The sequence below is a fragment of the Triticum urartu genome, chromosome 7A, assembly GCF_056163025.1.
Source record: "Triticum urartu cultivar PI428250 chromosome 7A, HENAU_Tu73, whole genome shotgun sequence".
Lineage (NCBI taxonomy): Eukaryota > Viridiplantae > Streptophyta > Magnoliopsida > Poales > Poaceae > Triticum > Triticum urartu.
In genome coordinates this window covers 723,304,600-723,330,432 of record NC_141879.1, presented here as the reverse complement: position 1 = coordinate 723,330,432, position 25,833 = coordinate 723,304,600, and the positions used below count along the sequence as shown (strand labels likewise).

Genomic DNA, 25,833 nt, shown 5'->3' with positions numbered 1-25,833 from the left:
ATGCCTGTCAATTCTTTTGGTAAATGTTTGCTGGTTCATCGTCGCGTGGAGTTTCCACGTTCTGAACAGATGCAAGACGCCTAAATGAAGTTGAAGGCCAGCCATTTTCTTTGTTTGTTCTTTGCGAAGTAAGCTCAGACCAAGTTAAAATTTGCACTTATGTATGTACTGCTGCTAACCGCCAACTCTGGTATACACTGCTAATCATTTAAACTCTTACTAGCTTGGCTTCAATTTTCTCAAGGTATGATGTATTTCCTATTTGATTTTTCCTAACAAGGGGTTCAAAACAGAATCTGAAAACCAAAGCGCATAGTTTTCCAGTTGCTTTACTCATACCACATTTACTAACTTTGTACTAAATCCGTGACACATTTTTCTGAGACGGAGGTAGTAGTAGTAGTAGTACACTAGTACTGCTAAACGAGTGGCCCGGTATGCTTTCCAACTGCGCATATCTCTCTCCACTTCAGTTACTTCAGCACGCAAACATGGGATTCCTTTCCGCTGTTTTCTGTTGCTTACTAGTTCTGTATTTTCCCAGTTGTAGGATATACTATATTCTGTACTCATTCAATGTATTTTATTCAGCCTGAGTAATACTCCGCACTTTGTTTTTCAGTACAATCTAAGCTAGAAATATAATGGTCGTCTGAATTCATCCTGATCGTTATTTGACTTATTTATTGACCATCATATGTATTTGAAGATGTTTGTTCCCCCCTCACACTCTGCACTTTTTTTCTCAAGATAAGTTGCTGTTCTGAGTTGAGGTTAGGAACTTTGGTATACATCATCGTGAACCACTCCAAATTATCAGCACTAACTACAGAGTTGCAACTTCATATTTTCATGATATGATGTTCATCCCTAGCTAGTTTTTCCCTACTAAACTGATCTTTGAGTAAATCAGCAATTTTGAAGCCCATGCATGCAAAATATACATTGTACAATAGCAGTGTAATACTAGCATATATAATGCGTATTACATGATGAGTGAGGAGTTCATCAGACTGGACAGAGGGGGCAAATTGCCTCGTCATATCACGAAGCTCTCTAACTGTCGCGGGTTAGCTAGCCCCGCGACAGTTCCAGCACAGTAGACTCATTGCGCTTGGCGCGACCCCTGCGGGGGCCCACCAGAACGCGCATCAGAGTTTTTGGGTAAGGTTGGGTTCTTTCCACTGTTTTTGTCGCTGTTCATCCCTCCGGTCTTGTTCCTCTTTGTTTCCTGCTTGGTCAATGGGCTGACTGGTGTTTCTGGGGCTGGCAACATCAGCAGCTTCCCTGACGAATCTGTTGCTGGCGGCTTGATTACTGAAGCTGCACGTCACATCGGCTCCCCTTTTCCTGTTATTCTCTGCCTCCCCCATGGTGACGTCCAGACCTTGGCTAATGTCGCTGCTGAGCTCACGTGAAGCATTAGAATTTTGTGTTGGTCCGCGGCCTCGTCCTCTCCCCGAGCGACTATTGCCTCTTCCGCCCAGTGATCCGTTGCCATATTTCGAGCTTCGTCCTTCTCCTGGACCTTTGCCCGGACCCTTGAACCAAGATGCCTTCAAGTCCTTAAAGACTAGATCCTTGGGAGCATGAACGCCATCTCCGCACTCCTTGTATAAGTGTCCAAGATATCCACAGCACACCAATCCGGGAGCCTCTCGTACTTCACCCTGAAGATTTCCCTATGTACTGGATCCTTCTTTCTGACCACCAAGGAGACGGCATTCTTGAGCGGTTTGGTTACATCGATCCTCACTCAAACTCTAGCAAAATTTCCTTCAAAGTCCTGGGCCATTGGCTCGGCGTATATGAACTCGCCCACAGTAGACGCAAGAGCCTTGATTTTTGTGAAGAAGCCGTTCGGGAAATCATGGATCTGGATCCAGATCTCTATCTTGTTGAGCTCAATAGAAGATGGTTTTGTATAGCCGTCATAGGGTTCCAGCACCACTGCCCTGCCCTTGAACAACCACGGACCGTCCTGCATCACACGTTCCCAATCACCCAAGCATGCAAACTGCAAAGTATACAAGTTGTCCTCGAGAGGCCTAATTTTCACTTCTTTTGCCAGATCCCAGGCCGCCCTCATGTTTCTGAAGAACCAGTACTGGCTATAGGTACGGTCCGTGTGAACCCTAGCTATCGCCATCCAACGAGTAGCCTCCTCCAAAAGTTCTTCATCCTCGATTACTACATCCTGGAGATCACCTTCCTTCAATCCCAGCTCCTCCATCATTGCCTCTAGGTCCGACGTGAGGCCGCCCGATCCAGAAGCTGTGTCACCCATAATACTCTTGCCCGAGGTTTTTCGATTCGCGGGCGTTTGAATCCCAACCCACCTTGTCCCTACGTCGGTCGTGGAGGCCCTAGAGGCCGCCGATTGACTCCGGCGAGAGGGGTTAGGGGGGAGATGAGTTCTCTACGGCAGGACGATGGGATCGCCGCCGCCGAGAGGAGTCGGAACCCTAACGAGAGGGGAGATTCAGATCAGATCTTTTCTTTTGATTATTTTTGAATTTTGCTGCAAGGACAGATTTGTTTTAAAGTTCGGAGGTCCTAGGCCTAGTGGGCCTGGGAATCTGCTCGGCATACATACACACTGTTTGCAATGGCCCGCCAGCCGCTAAAAAATTTCCTCAAACTTTGGATTGATCAAGAGGATTGGTAATGGACAGGATACGAGAATTTGGGAAGACCAATGGCTGCCGCGGGGTGAGATGCTGCGACCCTTCGGTTCCATAATGCATGATCCACCCACCATGGTATCTGACTTGATTGACACGATGTTGGCAACGTGGGATATACAGAGGCTCAATGCAATGTTTATGCCCATGAACGTGCAGGTCATTCGGGGAATCCCTCTTTGCACAAGGAACGTACCAGATTTTTGGAGCTGGTTCTTTGATAAGAAGGGCAACTTCATCGTCCGATCAGCGTATAATATGCTAGTAGCCATCCGACAAAGAAGGGAGGCGTGGCTAGAGGGAACGGCTGGACCATCCAACTCGGCTATGGAGGAGAAGGAATGGAAAACTTTGTGGAAAACTGCTGTCCCGGGCAAGATCCGTATGTTCTTATGGCGTTTATCACACCACTCGATCCCGACCAACGATGTTCGAGCGCATAGGCACATGGCAGACTCCAGTTCATGCGGCATTTGTGGAGCTCCAGACTCATGGAAGCATTCTTTGTTGGACTGCACTATGTCAAGGTGTACATGGGCTCTGGTTGACGAAGAACTCGGACAGAATCTAGCGGCTACTACGGAACCCAATGCTAAGCAATGGCTATTTACTCACATGAAATCACTTTCTAATGAGCAATTTGTTAAATTGTCGGTGACCTTATGGGCAATCTGGGCGGCAAGGAGAAAGGCCATTCACGAGGGCATTTTTCAAAGCCCTCATCACATACACTCCTTTGTGATCAGGTTCCTTCAGGAGCTGGATATGTTAAAGGAAGGAGGAAGCAAGGGGCCAAGCGAGCCTGCGGCAGTGAGAGTAACCAATGTTCGCCGGCCCAAGGCCCCGCCACATGGATACTACAAAATCCAAGTGGATGCAGGGGTTCGGCCTGGGAGGAGAGGGGTGGCTGCAGCCGTCTACAGGGACAGGGAAGGTAACTATATGGACAGCTCGGCAATATCTATAAATGGTGTCCATGATCCAACAACTTTGGAGGTTATCGCATGCAGAGAGGCTCTTGCATTAGCAGCAGACCTACACCTTCATGACATCGTTGTCTCTTCTGATTCGAAACAAGCGGTGATTGGCATCAACACTGGGTCCAGAGGGAACTACGGAGCTATCGTTGAAGAGATCAAGCTTCAAGCATCAACTTTTAATTGTTCTTTTGTGTTTGAAAGTCGTGTTGTTAATCAGGACGAACATAGTTTAGCCAAATATGTACTTAATCGCGGTCAGGGGCGCCACGTCTGGTTTGGCCAACCCCATGATCCGAACTGCATCCCACACTCTGTGGTCTTTGCTGAATAAATTTTGGTTAAACCCTAAAAAGAAGCTAAAGTTCCCCTCATCGGCGTCTACAATGGAATCCCGAAAATCCCAGAGAACACCGGCGGCGGCCGGCCGGAATCCTCCGCCCTCGCCGCACCCCCGCTGTAGTCCCTTCTCTGTAGAGAGCATTCTCGAGGTCAGGACACATCTAAGGAGGGATATGGAGGCCATGGCGCCGCCAGTCGCCGTTCGTCCGGCGCCATCGTCCCCGTCCCTCTCAGCCTTTCTAGAAACCATCGGGAGAGGGGGACACCAGCGGCTACCGGAGCGAGGCCCTGGAAGGACATGGGACGGAGCTGCCGGCTGCTCGGGTAAGTCAACAGTACATTCTGAAATGGTTCTACTCCTTGGTACCCTGGGAAGCAAACGTCTAGAGTTAGACAAATTAAGTCCCTCCGTTCGCCATTGTTTATGTCGATGGAGCATGTAGTCCTGTCGTTACATTGTAGCCGATCAAGGCGCTGACCTCGAATGGCGCATGCCTTCATTATTGAATGGTTCTAGTATTTCCAGGAGCCTGGAAGCGTTGCTGATGATCGACAGCAAACTTCCACCTGACGGCAGAGCAGATGGTGTTGGCGAAGCTGCCATCAATCAGGCACAACGATGGCAAGACCATGAGGATATGACACTGTCCGAACTTGATGAGATAGTCGCATTGATGATTGGTTCAAGAAGTGCAGATCGATCAAGTAGTGTTATTTTACCAGGTAGTACAATTTGTACAACTGCACATGCAACCTTCATTTCTATATTCCTGGCAGTGGATCAACGGAACGCAACCAAATGTACCTCGATCTCCCTGAGAGTCAACACTAGCATCTGCTCCCATTTTCCACACAGGGAAGCAAGCAAGCACATCTTGCTCAGACCATTTCCTTCTCCACCTTCCACTGCACTTGTGCTTCTCTGTGTTCCAATGGCGGAGCTGGTGGCCACCATGGTGGTTGGACCACTGCTCTCCATCGTCAAGGACAAAGCGTCCAGCTACCTCCTTGACAAGTACAAGGTGATGAAGGGCATGGAGGAGCAGCACAAGATCCTCAAGCGCAAACTGCCTGCCATCCTGGACATCATCACCGACGCCGAGCAGACGGCAGCACACAGAGAAGGGGCGACGGCCTGGCTGGAAGAGGTAAAGACGGTGGCTTACCAGGCAAATGAAGTCTTTGATGAGTTCAAGTATGAGGCGCTTCGTCGTAAGGCCAAAAAGGAGGGACACTACAAGAAGCTTGGCTTCGATGTGGTAAAACTATTTCCCACCCACAACCGTTTTATCCGTAACAGGATGGGGAGAAAGCTCCGCAAGATTGTGCAGGCCATTGAGGTCCATGTGGCTGAAATGAATGCATTTGGCTTTAAATATCAACAGCAATCTCTGTTATCCAAACAGTGGCGGCAGACGGGTCATGTTATCTTTGATCCAGAGAAAATCACAAGCACATCAAGAGACAAAGATAACAAGTATATTGTTGATATACTAGTTGGTCAAGCTAATAATACAAATCTCACAGATGTTCCCATCGTTGGAATGGGGGGTTTGGGCAAGACCACATTAGCACAACTTGTCTACAATGAACCTGAAATTCAGAAACATTTTGATTTGCTCGTATGGGTGTGTGTCTCTGACAGCTTTGATGTCGATTCTCTTGCTAAAACTATAGTTGAAGCAGCTCGTCATTTATTTTTGTCATGCCATGAACCAGGAAGAAAATTGAATAGTTCTCTAGAGAAAAGTTTTCCGGCTATCCAAACACTTTTGTGTGATAGCTATATGACTACTTCACTGAAGCATCTACCAAAATACAGCTCTTTGCAAGCATTTCAGCTCTGTTCAAGCAAATCAACATTTCTGCTGAAACCAAAGCATCTACATCACCTGAGGTACCTAGATCTCTCAAGAAGTTGTATAGAAGCACTTCCTGAAGATATGAGCATTCTATACAACCTGCAAACGCTGAACCTTGCCGGCTGCAGATTTCTTGGTGGACTTCCAAGCCATATGAAGTATATGACTGCCCTCCGTCACCTTTACACTCATGGTTGTCCAAATCTGAAGAGCATGCCAAGAGACCTCAGAAAACTCACATCCCTACAGACACTTACATACTTTGTAGTGGGTAGTGGCTCTAATTGCAGTAATGTTGGAATGCTCAAGACTTTAAAACTTGGTGGTCAACTAGAGCTAAATCATCTAGAGAATGTGACAGAAGAAGATGCAGAAGCGGCAAACCTCATGAAGAAGGAACTAAGAGAACTGACATTAAAATGGACTGTTGGATCAGATAACTCTGTCGAGGAAGCTAGTCATGAGGATGATGCAGGAGTGCTCAAGAAACTCAAACCTTGTGATGGGCTGCATGCTATAAGGATACACTCCTATGGAGGCACCACCTTCCTGACATGGATGGCTATGTTGCAAAACATTGTTGAGATCCATCTTTTCAGTTGTATTAAACTACAATGGCTATTCACCCATAACCAGGATACATCCTGTGCATTTCCAAAGCTGAAGGAGCTTACGTTGCAACATCTTGTCTGTTTGGAAAGATGGTGTGAAATAGATAATGATAAGATGCATGGAGAAGAGATAATGTTTCCTCTGCTTGAGAGATTGTTCATTGGTCACTGTGAAAATTAGAAAGCATTGCCAGGATATCCAACCTTCTCGAACTCCAGAATGTTTGTATTGAGAAATGTCCAGAGTTGACAACTACAGCTAAATCACCAAAGCTCAGTGCATTGAACATGGAAGGACGCGAGGCAGAGTTGTTCTTGTGGGTAGCCAGACATATGTCTTCATTGACCATTCTGCAACTGACTAGCATTGAACATAGTACAGATACAACCTCGACGGTGGCTGAGAATAGTTTGAGGGAATGATCAAGGATTTCCTTTAGCAGTTTTGTTGTTAAGAAACTTTAAGTCGGGTATAAGTGTAACAGAGATGTGCACATGCTTTGTACACCTTCAAGAGTTGTCAATTGATAGTTGCCATGCGCTTGTCCACTGGCCAGAAACATTGTTCGAAGGATTGGTATCCTTGATGAGGCTAGAGATTAAAAATTGCGATAATTTGACTGGATATGCGCAAGCTTCTGCTGAGCCATCAGCATCATCAGAAACCAGTCAGCTCCTGCCACGTCTAGAGTCTCTAACGATACGTAGTTGTGAAAACTTGGTTGAGATCTTCAACGTCCCTGCATCTCTCAGGACAATGGGCATTTATAATTGCAGAAAGCTTGAGTCCACATCCGGCAGGAAGCTGCAGCAGGGACAGTCAGTATCATCGATTCATCAAGGGTCATCCAGTATAGAAGATTTATCATTATACCACTGTGATGGCTTAACAGGGGTCCTCTATTTACCCCCGTCCCTCAAGAGACTAGACATTGTTAGCTGTGGTGGGTTGACATCTCTGGAATCCTGCTCTCCCGAGTTCAAATCCTTGGAGTCCCTCCAGCTTTGGGACTGCAAGACCGTGGAATCCCTACCGGATATGCCGCAAGCATACTCATCTCTCCAATATCTTTGCATTAGAAACTGCCCTAGTATGAAGATTCTCCCTGCAAGCCTGCAGCAATGCCTTGGCAGCATCCAGCAGGAACATGTAGATGCCCGTCTTTATGGAAGTATAAGCACGCAGCAATTACCTTCTCTATTGCTACTTACTAGTGAGTGTTAACTGTGCTAGTTAGAAAATGATAATAGCTTCACTAGTAGTATAACAGAAAACTAGAGCAAGATAAATTTTCCTTTAACCTAAATCCATCATTTCTTTTTTTTAATGAGATTCCTCTTGAGTGTAAGTTGTTACATGATTAATCTGTGCAGATAAGCCAAGGCCTATGCTGCTGAAACCGAAGACATGGAAGTATGTCTGCAAAGCTTGAACTACTGTTCTGAAAGACTTGGAAGATATGCTGTCTGCAAAGGTTGGTGATACTGTAGCCCAGAGATTTTTTTTTATGATATGTTTGGCTTTCTTCTGGGGTTGATAGTGTATGGCTTCTTCGGAGAATTCTTCAAGCACATACAGACGGATGGAGAAGAGAGGTCGCTTGTACGTAGTAGAACTATTCTCTTACAAGCCCAGACACTATTTCCTTCACAGGATCAGACGGCCTCCGACACTGTTGTCTATCATTAATTCTACCCCCAGAAAGACATCTTGTTTGATAGTTAGTACTTGTATTTTTCCTCTTCTGCTGCCTACAGGCTGTGAGCTTTCTTGTAAAAACTCTGTCAGTGTTTCCTTTTGGGTGCTATTCCCAGAAGAGGTAACTTGTTTACTCAATTTTTTGTCATCTCTATCGGTGAAATCTCTGCATGACTATGTGTAACAGTAGTACTGTACTACAATTTTGACTTACACATAGATCTGAAGCTGTTGGTTTACCCTTAATCCCTTATGATCCGCCCTAGGAATACTGCGACGTTCTGCCATCAGTTTTTTTCTTTCAAAATTCTATCACAGTTTCCCAATGTTATTTATGGATAACAGACTCACAACAGTGCTACTATTCCTTTTTTATCAAAAGGGGCTTCCCTCCTGCCCCATTTTTATTGACAACAAACATGGCAAGCAAAACATCCACCACATTGGCTATTTGAATCTGTCGATTCCCACTCATACTCTGCACTAGGAATACTCTTCTGAAGTAATTTTTAGGAACCTTGATATACACTGCGTTGTCGCTAACCACTTCAAATTCCTCATTGTCCGTTTGTCGAGGAGGAGGACGAGGATGATGATCTAGACCATGCTTCATCAGCTGGCCATCGATGCAATAGCAATACGTGCCAGTAATCGATCCTTCTCTCTGAAAATCATGAAAACCACCGAATATTCGATTCTGAGCTCAGGCTCAGCTGCTCCTGAAATCGTAGCCGTCTGCTTGCGTGTGGATCTGTGCACTAGATGGTATTCTCAGCTGTATATTACTAGTATCAGACTTAAACAATGCGACGGCATGTGCGCATTCATTGTGTCGGCAGGCGTTACCCTGCACACGGAACAGGCTGTGGGCGCACGGCTCAGCCTTTTTCCTGAGCCAGCCTGAGCCGTCTCTTCCATGGAGTATTTAACAGGCACCCACCCATCCGGTACCAGCGGGAATGCACCAGGTGTAGCAGCACTGTTCTCTGACGGACCTGGCTTGGATCTCTACTCAGTTGTACTCCAGACTGGATTACCTCGCGACCCAGGCACCATTTTTAATGTCACTGCCTTTTTGCCGAATCCCGTTAAACAAGGATTAACCATCTGATCTGATTCAGGCAGTAACCATTGTTACCTGAAGATATAAAATATCCGCACAACATATAAATATATGATGAAGGATAACCAACTGTGACCAATTCCAGTAAAAGTAGACGGTGGTTCAGCTAAATACAAACATTGGCAAAAGGAAGAACAATCGAAACTGAATTTATGTAATCACACACATATATAAACTGAAAGCTGCATGCAACAATTCAGATAAGAGAGAATCTCGGAACCTAAACATAAAATGATTTGAAGCTGACTACCACTACTTGATTGTTGCTACTCAACAAAAGGTGAGGTGATGCTGCCTTTCCCGTCGGCAGTTTAGACATGATGATGACCTCCTCGCTGTAACAATTTACATGGAACTGCAGAGGAACTCATCTTCCTGTAGGAGACAGTCTTCACGCTGATTTAATTGGTGTGCTCTAGCCAGAGGACCCTTCATGATATTGGTAATAGCAGGAGGAAATGTATGTGATTTTTGCACCGGTGTGAGGCAAGAAGATGAATCAAAGGTGCAAACACTTCATCTGGTTCTCATACAGTTACTGAAATCTGTACACAAAGAATTTCGAAAAGAATGAAAGGAACAAAAATAGCAGGGTGATTACAGTAGATATATAGTAGTTCTCATACAGTTATATCATTTCGTGACAAAATTGGCAGAATATTCATTTATATTTACCTTTGGATATTACCAAGAAAATTGTAGAACCCCCAAACAATCCTCCTCGAGCAATTTCGAGTGGACTCTATCTCTTAAATCTTCAGGCTAATAAGAGGAATGATGATAATTAAGAGCATAAACTTCTTTAAAAGAAAAATACGAAGAAAACAAACATAAATGTCAAATAAAATTTCATATACGCTAACAATGAAGAGATACAAACAATTGTACACTCATGCTGTCTATGTTGATAAATACACTATGCATGGAAATGCACAAAGGATTACAATTTGATATCTTCATTTATCCTAGGATGAGTTGTCCAGTTTGATCAGCATGATTTCACACATTAATAATAATCAACTGGCGCCGCAGGTAAATTACCACACTTTTCATTGGTGCATGTTCATATGTTGTTCCTCGAACACGAACTTGGTCCTAATATGGAATCTAATAGCCAGATATGGAAGTTATAGTAGTATAACAGTAGCTAAATACAGCAGGACCAATATATTTAGTAGCCACGACATTCTGTCATCGTGTTTGGGAGTCTGAATTTTTGCAACGAAGGAGCTGGCCGATACTAAGATTTTTTCCCCATCCATGCATGGTTTCTCTGTTCCATCACAAAAAACAAACACTGATTTCCCTATTTGGCTGTCCCAGATATAATTTACATTAAGAAAGAATTTCTATTAGCGACCATGTAGCCACCGTTAGTGTGTGTATATGAGAAAAATTCAGCAAATAGCATGCTTAATTTATTTCCATCTAACATGTTCACAGAACTTAGCAAATCTAGCATCCAATCTTCCTGTTGTGCATCCATGCACTAAATCAATGAATCACTAAGTATCATCCAGAAGGAACAAAAGAAAATAAGGCAGATAAAACCAAACCTGGGGGTTGGAGCCTTGGAGGATTGACACCATTACAGGGCGCTTGTCATACCTTATCCCTATTCCGATCTCCCACGAATGCATATTGTAGAAGTCGTACGCCTCGCCAAGTGAGTCAAAACTCAAAACTAAGTCATAGTTCAGGACAAACTACACTTTTCGTCGGTTCCTCTGCATAGTTGCGAGTTGACTGCTCTAGGGCACTCATAAAAGATGGACACTGTTTTCTGTCCGGCGGCACACTCCCAAGACGTAACCTGATTTCTCAGTGAAAAAAATCTTTGTAAGTTTCCACAGGAGGGAACATGGCAGCTCCAGAATGAAATGTTGGCAAGCAGGACTGCTGGAGGAATATCAGATGGACCACACCTTGCATGCTACCATGCTTCCATTTTTCAAGAAACGTATTCAAATGTTTTCAAAAAAAATTAACAAGATTTTGGGTGCTCACAAGGCATGTGCGTACAATCTATAAAATTTTCACATAAAACTTGAAACACACGCCGGTATGAATGGTGTCCACAAGGCACGTCGGTATGAATGGTGTCCTACAAAAGCAAGAGTGACAATATTCACAATCAGATTTGTCTTTTTTGTTTCTACGAATGCATTTCGAGTCTTTTGACTTGAACTTCTTACAGATTGTATACACATATCTTCTGGACACTTGCAACTTTTCCACAATTTTCGGCAGCATCTAAGTGTCCTTTTCTAAAAACTATATCATGGGACCATCTACGGTGTGGGAGCATAAGCAATCTCCCCCAGAACTATTCGCATCCTACACACACCACATGAACGGACATTTTCTTTCCATTTGGTCAGCGGGTCGTACTTACAACTAGCATGGCGGCGAATTTCACCCCCGTTGTACGACGACAGAGCAGCATTCAACAAAACAATAAAACAGGTGCCCTCGATTGGCTTCAGGCCGTACCTTTTTGTCCATCTAGGCGCCTCCGGAATCCGGATTCACCCTGTCTGTCGACTCCGCCGACCTCGTCGGAGAAGCCTCCCGCCGACGGCGCCCGTTGTCCTCTTGCCTTCCCTGGCTTGCGCCGCCAACACGATGGCCGCAGCCGGAGCCAGCATTCGAGTCAGCCGGGTCAGCGCTCGTGACAGCAATCCGCGGGAGGACCGCCAGGGGCACCGGATCCGGGTGGTCCAAGCTGTCTGCGAACTCTTCTCGTAGGGGAAATCTGCAACACACGGCTATGGGGACGGCGTATTGCGTAACCATGGTCAGGCAGCGCCCATGTCGGCCGGACTAGGAAAAACTGATAGATCTCCAAGTAGGGCAGGGTTCCCTTACCTAGTTACCTGTCCACGGCGTCAACCAAGAACTCCAGGCCAGCATCTTTCATCGCCGGTTAGCCGGAGTGACCTCAGCCTCCACAGCAGTGGGGGGCGGTGGATAGCTGGCCGCGGCGGCGCCTGGTTTCGAGAACCACCGAGGTGGGTTTGGGGTTGAGTGTGGTCCGACCAAGAGACGACCTGCAAATTCTCCAAAACGGTTGCCCTACAGCGAGGTGGGTTGGGGGTTGACACGTCCGTTCGGTGTCCTGGTCCACGGCTCAGCCAAAAGGTAAACTTTCTGTTCCACGGACCAGACGGAACCGCGCGCGCACGGACGTCCGCCCATACGGTTTGGGCTCGCTTTAGACGCACTGTGCGCTACGTACGCGAACCGTATATTGTTTTTCCCATGCATCAGCGCAGGTGTGTCAGACCGAATTTTCTGAATCCCCAGACGAGAACTAACGCGAGGGATTTCGGGAGCAGCTGCGCTCGGGCACCAAAACGCTGCTTCCGAAAACCACCAGCAAATCACCAGAATGTTCAGAAAGAAATTCCATCACTCATCAGCTACTAACTACAACGGAATGAGCACAATTTCTTAATGTTCTTTCTCTCGATGAAAAAAACAGGATGTTTGCATTATAGAACAAGATGATACGATGATCAGGTATGTGAAGTCCAATTAAGCAGAGAGATTTATGGTTTAGGGGGGGTAGTGGGTTTCAGAGATAATGGGTGGTTTTCAGACCTATAGGCAGCCGACGGAGTTCCGGCTGTGCTCCTCGATGATCCTGACCTACAGGCAGGTTGTCGATGGACGCCCTCGGATATGCCGTTGGTGCCCTCGATCTGGAAGGTCCACTGCATTCGTATGTTTCCAGACAGACATGGCACCGTCTGACAAGTTGCCGACAGCATGCAGTAGCTGGTTTCAGACAATAATAACCGATCGACCTTGGATGAAGCATGATGCAGATGAACATCCGCTGCACCACTAATCCACAAGCCAGGCAGGGTGACCTGCTCGCGGACAAGCCTGCCAGTGCCAGTGAGCGAGGAGGCCGTAGGTTGTAGATATCACATTAAACTGCATTGCCCAGTAACTGGAGGCAGGAAAGTTTGAGGCTTCAGCCAACCGAAATGGTGAGCCGAGCGCTGGCGAGGAGCTTGCACAGCTTCAGCTTGCTACTCTGGACTCTGGTAAAATGGGGAATCAAATAAGGTACTACATGAGGCTAACAACAGGAGCGGTCGTTCACTGGTTATCCAACAAAGGGGGTGGTGGCGCAGTTTTTTTTTTTTGAGCGGCGCAGTTGGCTAGCGCGTAGGTCTCATAGCTAATCGAATTGCGAGTGATCTTGATTGAGGTCGAGAGTTGGAGCCTCTCCCACCCCACACCGCCTTGGAATGATGAAACGCTCCGTGGCAACTTTTGGGTCCTCACGTCTCCATCTGAACCTTCAGGTGTGGAATGAGCAACTGATCTGAACCTGGTCTCTTCTTATTTTTATTTTTCCACCCTGCTGCTGCACTCTTGTGTGAGCTGAGCAACTCCGAACCCTCTTCTCGATGCTGAACCATTCTTTGTGGCAAGCGTTCTTGTTCATAACGGAATTCACACATCTTTGTGCCTGCCAGACCAAAGCAATGTGTGTCTAACTTGTGGAGAGATGTCTTCATAACTATCAGAGGCAATATTGGCTCATATTGTTAAGGAACGTACCCAGCCGCTGCCTCCAACGTAGCCAGCCGCCGCCTCCCCAAAACTAGGGTTTTTTGTCTCCCACCGGCGCCAGCGCCGGTCCGTCCCGTCTCCGGTGGCCTTAGGGCCATGGAGGTGGAGTGGATCTCGGCCCTTGTCGATGGGAGGGCTCCATTTTCATATCTTTTTTCAAGCTTTGTTAGGTTTTGTGTCCTACTCAGGAAGGCGAGACGGCGGTGGCTCCCTGAAGATGGAATAAAGGTCTCCCCGTCTAATCCCCGTTCCGTTGATGTGTGAAGCATAATCGGTGGGCGTGTGGAGGTGTGTCTCCGGCGGATCTGTTTTTGGTGGATTTGCTCGGATCTGTTCGTCGTTCGTCTTCGTTCGTGTGTCTTCAGGTTGGATCCTTTTGATCTACACTATTCATCCGCGGCGGTTACTGTTCTGGTGCGTTGGTTCTATGGGACCTTAGCACGACGACTTCCCGACTGTCTACTACAATAAGGTTTGCCCGGCTCCGGTGAGGGAAGGGCGATGACAGCGGCGCGCCTTCGGCTCGCTTCAGTGTTTGTAGTCGTCGCTAGGTGGTCTACGGATCTGGATGTAATTTTTATTATTTCTAGTGTTCGTTGTACTACCATGATTGAAGATGAATAGATTGAAAGTTTTTCCGAAAAAAAAAACTATCAGAGTCATGAAAGGAATTAAATTAGGTTTTCTTACATGATTTTTTTTTCAACTCCAGAAAAATACGATCATATATGTTTTGATTCAACACCAGCAGGGCAAGAAGCTGGTGTTGATTCAATCTGGACTATGTCCAGTCCAGACATGTGGGATCAAATTGCGCTATACTCACACATGCGGGTTGGAGCCAGTTTTGCACTTATGTAGCTCAAACCCGAAGAAGAAGAACAGATACTAAGCAAATAGTGCCTTTGACATACACATATTCAGACGAACGATTATAGTGTCAGATATAATGTTATGCATGTTTCTCGTGGACGAGCCTGGCGGTGAGGAGCATGTACAACCTGCTACTCCGGTAAATTGAGGAAAACAAATGAAGCTAACAATCCAGTTTTGCACTTATGTAGCTCAAACCCGAAGAAGAAGAACAGATACAAGGCTAACAAGACACATTGTTTCACTGCAGTTTTTACTCACTGGCCGTTAACTTGAGTTTCTGTGTTATGAAGAGAGCTCGGACTGACTTACAACTGTTTTTTTTATTTCATATGAGTATTTTAAAAAATCAATGCAAGACTATTTTTTTAAAATTGCAAACAATCTTCAAATTCGAAAACATTTTTTGGATTCATCAACTTTTTTGATTTACGCAAACTTTTTTTGATCATGAACAATTTTTTGAATTCATAAACTCTTTTTGATTTGCACGATTTTTTTGAATACATGAACCATTTTCAAATTCACGGCTTTTTTTAATTCGTGAATATTTTTATTTCCATGAACCTTTTTTGAAACCGTGAAATTTTTTCAAATTAAAAAAAATCCTGATTTTGTTATTTGCATGAATTTTGTTGAAGCCGTGAACATTTTTTAAGAACTGTTTAGAGCATATGTTTGACTATAAAACGGTCGAAAAACCCAAAAAAAGCAAGTGAATGAGCGCTACAGGAATGCCAGCTATCGAGAAAACTAAGGGAGCAAACGATCTAGTGATGGGCCGTCCCACCACGAAATATTATAGCGATACATATCAGCCCACTAATCCGGCTTGTGGGCTTGTGTACTTCATGTGCACTAACATGTACGTCTCCCCGGAAGTAGATCAAAATAGTAAGCATTATTTGCTTCCATTTTCCTCAGAAGCAAGCAAACGCATCGTGCTCAGACCATTATTGCCTTCTCTACTTCTGCAAACTTCTCTATATTACAATCATCTACTAGCTTAATACAATTAGTACGGATAGCTTTCATTTGAGACATAGATGCTCGCAAGAACCAAATCCAAGTTGTTGAAGATCATAATTTGGGCTGCCATGGGTTTGGGATCATTTGATCGATTTCCTTAATTTGCTCGCTACTTATGAGTGTGCGCTCAAATTTGAAGGTTCCTATGCTTGTTGGTTGCTAGAGTCAGAAGATGAACAATGCTGACAGCAGAAGTTAAGGCTCTGGTTCTAATGGAGCACATTCTGTTGCAAGGCCAAGCTGAATTTAATTGTACTAGTTGTTGGTTAGCTGGCCATTATTTCCGTGTTTCAGCTGCAGACAGCACCCATCCCGAGCACTGTTAGGTGTTTTGGACCGTTGTTTCTATCTACTGTGTGGTCATCAATGCAATTAATCAATCAAACCGAACGCATCCACACATACTAGCATTATTTGCTTCCATTTTCTCACAGGCAAGCAAACAGATCTTTCTCACACTATTATTGCCTTCTCCACCTAGTGCTTCTCTGTGCTGTCCTTGGCGTTCCAATGGCGGAGCTGGTGGCCACCATGGTGGTCGGACCACTGCTCTCCATGGTGAAGGAGAAGGCCTCCAGCTACCTGCTCGACCAGTACAAGGTGATGGAAGGCCTGGAGGAGCAGCATGACACCCTCAAGCGCAAATTGCCTGCCATCCTGGACATCATCACCGACGCTGAGCAGGCGGCAGCCCACAGAGGAGGCGCAGCGGCCTGGCTTGAGGCCATCAAGAAGGTGGCTTACGAGGCGAATGAAGTCTTTGATGAGTTCAAGTATGAGGCCCTTCGTCGTAAGGCCAAAAAGGAGGGACACTACAAGGAGCTTGGCTTCGGTGTGGTAAAACTCTTTCCTACCCACAACCGTGTAGCATTCCGTGAAAAAATGGGAAAGAAGCTCGGCAAGATTGTGCAGGCCATTGAGGTACTTGTGGCTGAAATGAATGCCTTTGGCTTCAAATATCAGCAACAACCATTGTTATCCACCCAGTTGCGGCAGACGGGTCATGTTATCTTCGATCCAAAGAAAATCTCCAGCAGATCAAGAGATAAGGATAATAAGAAAATTGTTGATATACTGGTTGGACAAGCTAACAATTCCGATCTCACTGTTGTTCCCATCGTTGGAATGGGCGGCCTGGGAAAGACCACGTTAGCACAACTTGTTTACAATGAACCTGAAATTCAGAAGCATTTTGATTTTCTGCTATGGGTGTGTGCCTCTGACTGCTTTGATGCAGATTCTCTGGCTAAAACTATAGTTGAAGCGGCTCCTAGGAAGAAGGATGATGGTATAGAAACAGCTCCCAGGAAAGGGCATGACGGTACAGAAGCAATGGCTACTTCGAAGAAGACACCACTGGATAGCCTTCAGAATGTTGTGAGCGGTAAAAGGTACCTCCTTGTACTGGATGATATCTGGAAACGACAAGTTCACATATGGGAACAGCTCAAGGCCCGCCTTCAACATGGTGGTATTGGTAGTGTGGTCTTGACAACAACTCGTGATGGAGGAGTGGCAAAAATAATGGGTACTGTTGAAGCTTATGATCTCACATCTTTGGAGGATAAATTCATAAAGGAAATCATTGAGGCGAGAGCGTTCAGCTATTTGCACGAGGAAGAAGAAAGGCCCGACGAGTTGGTGAAAATTCTTGGTGAGATTGTGAAGAGATGTGTTGGCTCTCCATTAGCTGCAACATCACTGGGTTCAGTACTGCGTACCAAGACCAGTGAAGAAGAGTGGAAGGCAGTATCAAGCAGAAGCAATATTTGCACCGAGGAGACTGGAATCTTGCCAATACTCAAGCTCAGTTACAACGAGTTGTCGTCGCATATGAAGCAATGCTTTGCTTTTTGTGCTATATTTCCTAAAGATTGTGAGATTGATGTGGACAAGCTGATCCAACTATGGATTGCACATGGCTTCATCCAGGAAAGGCAAGTTCGTCTTGAAACCATTGGCAAACATATTTTCAATGAGCTAGCTTCAAGGTCATTCTTTCAGGATGTGAAACAAGTCCAAGCCACAGTTGAGGAAACTGAACTCACCGGGTGGTGTTATTCCAGAACTACATGTAAAATCCACGATCTTATGCATGATGTTGCACTTTCTGTAATGGGGAAGGAATGTGCCTTGGCAACTGAGGAGCCAGGCAAGATTGAATTTGTTGCCACAACTGAGGAACCAGGACAGGGCGAGTGGCTTTCAAACACTGCTCGTCATTTATTTTTGTCATGCAAGGAACCAGAAAGTAAATTGAATAGTTCTCTAGAGAAAAGCTCGGCAGCTATCCAAACACTTCTGTGTGACGGTGATATGGAAAGTTCATTGCAATATCCATCAAAATACAGCTCTTTACAAGCATTACAGCTCTGTTTGCACAGATCATCATTTCCGCTGAAACCAAAGCATCTACATCATCTGAGGTACCTAGATCTCTCGGGAAGTTATATCATAGCACTTCCTGAGGATATGAGCATTCTGTACAACCTGCAAACGCTGAACCTCTCTGGCTGCACATCTCTTTGTGGACTTCCAACACAAATGAAGTATATGACCGCTCTCCGTCACCTTTATACTCATGGTTGTCCAAAGCTGAAGCGCATGCCAAGAGACCTTCGAAAGCTCACATCCCTACAGACACTTACATGCTTTGTAGCGGGTAGTGGCCGTAATTGCAGCAATGTTGGAGAGCTTGAGAATTTGAAACTTGGTGGCCAACTAGAGCTACATCATCTAGAGAACGTGACAAAAGAAGATGCAGAAGCGGCAAACCTCATGAAGAAGGAACTAAGAGAACTGACGTTCAAATGGACCATTGGATTAGATAACATTAATGAGGAAACTAGTCGCGAAGATGATGCAGGAGTGCTCGAGAAGCTCAAACCTCATGATAGGCTGCATGCTATAAGGATACACTCCTATGGAGCCACCACCTTCCCGACATGGATGGCTATGTTGCAAAACATTATTGAGATCCATATTTTCGGTTGTAGAAAACTACAATGGTTGTTCAGTCATGACCGTGTTACATCCTTCACATTTCCAAGACTAAAGGAGCTTATGTTGCAAGGTCTTGTCTGTTTGGAGAGATGGTGGGAAATAGATAATGATGGGACGCAAGGAGAAGATATAATGTTCCCTCTGCTTGAGAAGTTGTGCATTAGCGACTGTAAAAGGTTGACAGCATTGCCAGGACAACCGATCTTCCCTAACCTCCAAAACGCTTGTATTGAGAGATGTCCAAAGTTGACAACTACAGCTATATCACCAAAGCTCAGTGTATTAAAAATGGAAGGGCTTGAGTCAAAGTTGTTCGAGTGGGTAGGTAGACATATGACTTCATTGATAAATCTGGAACTGCATAGCATTGGAGATAGTATAGAAACGGCCTCAGGGAAAGCTGAGCATGGTTTGAGGGAAGTGTTGGATGGCAAAGAAAAATGGTATGATCATGATTTTCCTCTGGCAGTTTTGGAGTTAAAAGGCTTTAAGTCAGGTGTAACAGAGTTGCTTGCGTGTTTTGTACGCCTTCAAGATTTATCAATTCAGTATTGCCACACACTCGTCCACTGGCCAGAAAAAGAGTTCCAAGGATTGGTATCCTTGAGGAAGCTTATAATTGCCCATTGCGATGGTCTGACAGGATATGCACAAGTTCCTGCCGAGCCATCAACATCATCAGGAATGAGTCAGCTCCTGCCACGCCTAGAGACTCTGACGATAGGATATTGCAACAACTTGGTTGAGGTCTTTGATGTCCCTGCATCTCTTAGGACAATGTACATTTCTAGCTGCAGTAAGCTTGAGTCCACATTTGGCAGGAGGTTGCAGCAGGGACAGTCAGCATCGTCGATTCATCAAGGGTTACCGGAGGTGTCGTCGTCATCATCATCACCCGAAGCTGGGGTGGGGCATTTAGAAGAGTTAAAATTAACATATTGCCATGGCTTAACAGGGGTACTCCATCTTCCCCGGTCTCTCAAGGAACTACTTATTCATGACTGCCGTGGTTTGACATCTCTGAAATCTCACCCGGGAGAGCTACTCTCGCTGGAGTTCCTCCAGCTTTGGGAATGCAATAACCTGTCATCCCTACCTGATTGGCCGCAGGCATACTCGTCTCTTCAATATCTTTTCATTAAAAAGTGCCCTGGTGTGAAGACGCTCCCTACAAGCCTGCAGCAACGGCTGGGCAGCCTCCAGGAGAAAGACATAGATGCCCGTTATTATGGAAGTAAGCACACAGCAATTACTACCTCTGTTACTTATTGAAGACCATGAAATGTGCTAGTCAGTTAATTATAATAGCATCACTAGTAGTATGACAGAAAATTAAAGCAAATTAAGTGTTCTTTTAAAATAAATTCGTCATTTCCTCAATGGCGTTCTTCTAAAGTGTTATGTTTTTACATGATTAATCTATGCAGAGCCCATGCTGCTGAAGCCAAAGACATGGAAATATGTCTGCAAAGGCTGAATTACTATTCCCGAAGACTTGGAAGATATGCTGTCTGCAAAGGTTGCTGATATTGTACCCCTCTGATTTGTTTTTTGGAAAAAAAAAAAACCATGCCCCATCACTATACCTATCTGTTTGGCTTTCTTCTCATGTTGACCGTGTATGGCTTTTTTGTAGAATTCTTCCAGCACATACAGACGGGCGGAAAAGAGAGATCACTTGGAGTAGAACTATTGTCTTGCAAGACCCACCAAGATCAGTAATTGTTGTTGCCATGTTGTTTTGCGATGCTGTTGCCGGGATCAGAAGCCCATGGGAGGTTGTTACCATGCTGAATTGCAAGATCAGTAATCAGAAAGCGCTCCCATAATACTATTATCTACTATCATTTTATCCTCGAAAAGAGATCTGGTTTGAATAATTTGGTACTTGTATTTGCCACTTCTGTTTGCCTCTGGGCTGTTGTATCATTGTGTTCCTTTTCCAACTGGCATGGCGGCATTCTGCCTTGGCACTGTCAGATTCTTTTGTCAAACTTCTGTCTGTATTTCTTTTTGGTTGCTACACTCAGAAGAGGTAATTTATTAGCTCAATTTTCGATATGTCAGTCCGTCAGTCTGTATGATATGTATATATGGAGCTGTTGATTGCCCCTTATGCTCCGCACTGTCAGTTTTTTTTTTGTCAAAGTTCCCCAATTTTATTTATGAACTTGTATACCAAACACTCATAACAGTACTACTATTTGTAAAGTCAATATTGTGTTTACCGCATACAACAATACTGCTGTTTTGATTTGTACAACTACATACACACACTGTTATTTATTGACTGTTTGAAGCTGTCGGTTTTCCACTCATACTCTGCACCAGTTAGGAATACTGTTTGTGAAGTGATGTTAGGGATTTTTATATACATTTGCGTTGTGGCGAACCACTGCAAGTTTGATGCACTAACTAGAGATCTATGCCTTCAAATTTCTCAAGATATGGTATTCATCACGAACCCCATTAAGTTCCTCGTCAAGGAAGAAGACGACGGTGATCTAGAGCTTCCTCCTGCACAGCGGGCATGATTCCATGCTTGATGAGCCAGCCATCGATGCAACGCGTGCCAGTAATCGGTCAAGCTCCGTGCCTTCTTCCCAGTCTGGAAATCCTGAAGACCACCAGGAACATCGCCACAAACTTCAGAAGAAAAAAAATCCAAAACTGAAAACGACCAAGCAGCTGCTGGTTGCAGCAGAATGAGCGAAATTTCATTGTGTACACCAAAAAAAGAGAATGTTTTACATTATAGAATGAGATGATACGATGATCAGTTAGCTGTAGTCCAATTAAGCAGAGAGATTTATACTTTAGTGGACAAGTGGTTGCAGAGATAGTGCGTGGTTTAAATAAGACCTGGACGCGGACCGAGCATCCCGGTCGAGAGGTCGCCGACGGCGTCTCTGGTTGTACTTGTACTCCTCGGTGAGGCAGGTTGTCAATGGACACGCCCTCGATCTCGAAAAGGTCAGCGGATTCAATGAACCATGGACAGGTTCATACCATCTCCAGCCTGAAGCCTGAACAGAAGAACAAAACTGCAGAATGTGGAGAGACTGCACGGGGATTTGATTCGTGGAGAGCACGATAGAAAGAGCAACGTAAGGATTTAGTCTGCTTTAGGCGCCGGCGTGCCTTACAGTTCGCGGATGTAGCCCCAAACAAGATCATCCCCGCAATGATGTGAATAAGATACGAAGAGGCACAGACAGAAGCTCTGTTATTCAGGGTCTTAATCCCCATTTCCCTATCACTACCACAGTGGGGTGCTCTCTATTCTTGTTGTGCTGCTGGTCATCAGTGATCGCCGCTCATGAAAGGGCAGGTCTTTTCTATTTCGATCACAGCAATTTTAGCACAAGTTGATATATGAAATAAGAGCCAATCCCAAAAGGAGTAGTAATTTGTTAACTGATCTTCTGGTCTGTATGCATAACAGTACAATGTTGACTTGTACATGCACTCTTACTTGCTCACTACTAAGTTCTGATGGATTATGGATGGGCTTAGGCCCATATAAGACAATAATCCCTAGTTAATCTCTGAGGTCCATGCATGTGTACGGCAAGTGGTGGGAAGTGTGGAAAGTTTAGTCTCATACTGCTACAGTAAGAAGAGTGAGACCTCTTTATAAGGGCTGCTCTACCACTTGCTATTGGGAGCTTGGGAATAGGAGCTGTACACGGGCGCTCCTCCTCCTCCGCCGCCCACCCCGCCTCACCTCGCCACGTCTCGCCTCGTCACGACGCTCGCGCGCCGCGGGTTGCGGGAATGAGCCGAGTCTAAGCATATTTTTACCGCTAAGGAATGGTTAATTAATTGCTAATTAATTAACAAGTCGCTTACGGAAGCGCCACTGTCCGAGACGTTGTACCGTGGGCTGTTCACGGACTCGGTCATGGGCCTGGCCTAGGCCCATCTACTTGATGGCCTATATAAGAAGGCGCTGGCCAGTGGAGTGAACCCTAACTCAGTTCACTCACCCTCTCTCGTACAACCCTAGCCGTCATCCTCTCTCTGTGCTGCTTCCGGCGATCCCATCCCGACGACCGCGTGCACGGTTGGTCGGGAGAGCAGGTGCCTTCGGAACCCTGTCATTCGAGATCCTGCCCGGGAGAACGGCAATAAGGTTTTTGGGGAGCGTCTCGACGCGACTGCTCCCGATCCGTCCCCGTCTCCGTCCGCCTCTGCTTCCACTACTTCCCTTTCATCGACCCCATGGCTGACGACGCCGCCGCCAAGAAGAAGGCCTCGGCAGATGCCGAGGCTGCCGCTGCCGCCGCCGCGTTGGCCTGGCCAACCGGAGGGTATGACTCGTTTATTCTCTATTTGCTCGTTCATGTGCTAGCCGTATATATGTTGTTCATAGATGTTTCGGTTCTATGTACTGTACGTGCTCACATGCTTAGGTATCGGTATGAGATGCATAACGTATTTGCCATGCTTACTGTTTACTCCTGGATTAGATTAGTCGGAAAAGTGCTAATATTTCCAACAATCCAAAAACCTTATTTTAGGCACTTTTCGACTCATGGCTTCGCCGCTACTCTGAAACCGGAAAAGTTTACTGGAACGCATGTTAAGCGTTGGCAGACGAGGACTACCTTGTGGCTCACAGCAATGAACGTGTTCTGGGTTGGTGGTGTGTCTCCCACGGTAACGATTGCTCCTGAATAGGAGAATGCGTTTAGGGAGGCAACCACCATCTTTGTTGGAGCCGTTCTTACTGTGATCGGAGACAAGCTAATCGACGCATATCTCCATATGCGCATTGCCAAGAATTTGTGGGATGCGCTCGAAGCTAAGTTCGGCGCAACCGATGCTGGAAGCGAGTTGTATGCTATGGAGCAGTTCCATGATTACAAAATGGTTGATAACCATTCTGTGTTGGACCAGGCCCATGAGATACAATGCATCGCTAAGGAGCTGGAGCTCCTGAAGTGTGAGTTATCGGACAAGTTTGTCGCGGGTTGCATTATTGCAAAACTCCCTCCTAGATGGAGGAACTTTGCTACTTCTCTCAAGCACTTAAGACGTGAATTCTCTGTTGAGGATGTCATCGGTCATCTAAGTGTTGAGCAGAACTCGAGAACAAAGGACTCACACGTGAAAGGGGCAGAGAGTTCTTCTAGCGCCAATGTGGTGCAGAAGAACTTCCACAAGTTCAAGGGAAAGAACTCTGTCCAGCAGAATACTACCTTCAAGAAGAAGGGTAAGAAGAAAGATAAGAAGAGAGATGGCTGCTTCACTTGTGGTTCAGAGGAACATTGGGCAAACAAGTGCCCAAACAAGTATAAGAAGCCAGGACAGGACGCAAAGTCTGTCAATGTGACTCTGAGCAACAATGATGCGGCATCAGGGTATGGTAATCTGTTTACCGTACTTTCAGTTTGCCAGTCCACCGATTGGTGGGTTGACGCTGGGGCTAATATTCATGTGTGTGCTGATGTGTCTTTTTTTTCTTCTTACCAGGTCACACGAGATTGTTCCGTCCTGATGGGGAACGCCTCGCATGCTTCTGTTCATGGTGTTGGCATGGTAGATCTGAAGTTTACTTCGGGAAAGATCGTGCAACTGAAGAACGTACAACATGTCCCCGCCATCAAGAAGAATCTCGTTAGTGGCTTCCTTCTATGTAAAGAAGGGTTTAAGTTAGTATTTGCGTCTAACAAAGTAGTCGTATCTCGGTATGGACTATTTGTTGGAAAAGGATATGATTGTGATGGTTTGTTCCGCCTTTCCCTGGAGGATTTCTGTAATAAAGTTGTGAACCAAATTCATTCTAATGTGAACGAATGTGAGGTTTGGCATTCACGTCTTTGTCACATAAATTCCGGTTATATGACGCGGCTGGCTAAGATGAATCTAATCCCGAGTTTCACTTTAGCCAAAGGCTCTAAGTGCCATGCGTGTGTGCAAGCAAAGCAACCTCGTAAGCCTCACAAGCCTGCGAAGGAGAGACACCTGGCACCACTAGAGCTCATACATTCAGATCTCTGTGAGATGAATGGTGTGTTGACTAAAGGTGGAAAGAAATACTTCATGACTTTGATTCATGATTCCACTGGATTTTGTTATGTGTATTTGTTAAACACAAAGGATGAGGCTCTACACTACTTTAAAATCTATAAGGCTAAAGTTGAGAACTAACTTGAGAAGAAAATTAAACGAGTCCGGTCTGATCGTGGTGGAGAGTACTTTTCTAGTGAGTTCGATTTATTCTGTGCGGAACATGGTATTATTCATGAGAGGATGCCTCCCTATTCACCCCAGTCAAATGGGGTTACCGAATGGAAAAACCGTACTCTAGCAGATTTGGCTAACGCCATGTTAAATACATCGGGTTTATCCAAGGCATGGTGGGGGGAGGCTGTATTGACATCATGTCATGTCTTGAATAAAGTTCCCGCGAAGGATAATGAGACTACTCCCTATGAGCAATGGGAGAAGAAAAGAAGTACACTCTCTTACTTGCGCACTTGGGGCTGTTTGGCAAAAGTCGATGTCCCGATCCCCAAAAGGCGTAAGCTTGGACCAAAGACCGTGGACTGCGTTAACTTGGGCTACGCTAAGAATAGCGTTGGCTATAGATTTCTAGTGGTGAAATCTGAGGTATCTGACCAAAAGGTCGGTACAATTATAGAGTCTAATGATGCTACATTCTTTGAGGATATATTCCCCATGAAAGATATGCAAAGCACTTCTAGACTGGAATCTGATGAGACTCCTGAACCTGCCATTCCGATGGAATATTATGAACACAAAAGTGATGAAAGTTCATCAGAGGATGACGAGGAAGCTCCTATTAGGAGCAAGAGACAAAGGACTACAAAGTCTTTTGGTGATGATTTCCTCGTGTACCTCGTGGATGATGACACTCCCAGTTCCATTTCAGAAGCTTATGCATCTCCGGATGCTGACTACTGGAAGGATGCGGTCCATAGCGAGATGGATTCCATCATGGCTAACAGGACATGGGAGATCACTGATCGTCCTTATGGTTGCCAACCATTGAGATGTAAGTGGGTGTTCAA

General features: G+C 45.4%; 2 protein-coding genes and 1 pseudogene across 6 annotated transcripts; all 3 read left to right on the top strand.

The window, feature by feature from the left end:
- The first annotated feature begins 4,935 nt into the window (after positions 1-4,935).
- Positions 4,936-7,909, top strand: LOC147962264 (uncharacterized; annotated as a pseudogene).
- Positions 7,910-16,291: 8,382 nt separating this feature from the next.
- On the top strand, positions 16,292-20,270 carry LOC125526979 (disease resistance protein RGA2-like). Of its 5 annotated transcripts, none has more exons than XM_087537701.1 (3): positions 16,301-17,078; positions 17,118-20,038; positions 20,223-20,270. In XM_087537701.1, exons 1-3 carry the CDS (start codon positions 16,301-16,303, stop codon positions 20,268-20,270), a joined length of 3,747 nt encoding a protein of 1,248 aa, XP_087393827.1. The 5 variants fall into 5 exon arrangements, with proteins under 5 accessions (XP_087393830.1, XP_087393827.1, XP_087393828.1 ...); XM_087537702.1 differs by having other exon boundaries at positions 16,301-17,942; positions 17,979-20,027; positions 20,221-20,270; XM_087537704.1 differs by having other exon boundaries at positions 16,292-20,038.
- A 2,747-nt stretch (positions 20,271-23,017) lies between these two features.
- On the top strand, positions 23,018-24,296 carry LOC147962263 (uncharacterized). The gene is made up of 3 exons (XM_087534121.1): positions 23,018-23,106; positions 23,491-24,159; positions 24,272-24,296. The coding sequence occupies exons 1-3, from the start codon at positions 23,018-23,020 to the stop codon at positions 24,294-24,296; spliced, it is 783 nt and encodes a 260-aa protein (XP_087390247.1).
- The last annotated feature ends 1,537 nt before the right edge of the window (positions 24,297-25,833 follow it).

What these genes read in the sequence shown, in the direction of transcription:
- LOC125526979 (XM_087537704.1), top strand. Translation starts at nt 16,301, where the DNA reads ATGGCGGAGCTGGTGGCCACCATGGTGGTCGGACCACTGCTCTCCATG. An exon ending in ATTATGGAAGTAAGCACACA is followed by an intron (nt 20,039 to 20,222) that starts GCAATTACTACC and finishes ATCTATGCAGAG; the next exon opens with CCCATGCTGCTGAAGCCAAA.
- LOC147962263 (XM_087534121.1), top strand. Translation starts at nt 23,018, where the DNA reads ATGGCTGACGACGCCGCCGCCAAGAAGAAGGCCTCGGCAGATGCCGAG. An exon ending in TTGGCCTGGCCAACCGGAGG is followed by an intron (nt 23,107 to 23,490) that starts GTATGACTCGTT and finishes GAATGCGTTTAG; the next exon opens with GGAGGCAACCACCATCTTTG. An exon ending in AACAATGATGCGGCATCAGG is followed by an intron (nt 24,160 to 24,271) that starts GTATGGTAATCT and finishes TCTTCTTACCAG; the next exon opens with GTCACACGAGATTGTTCCGT.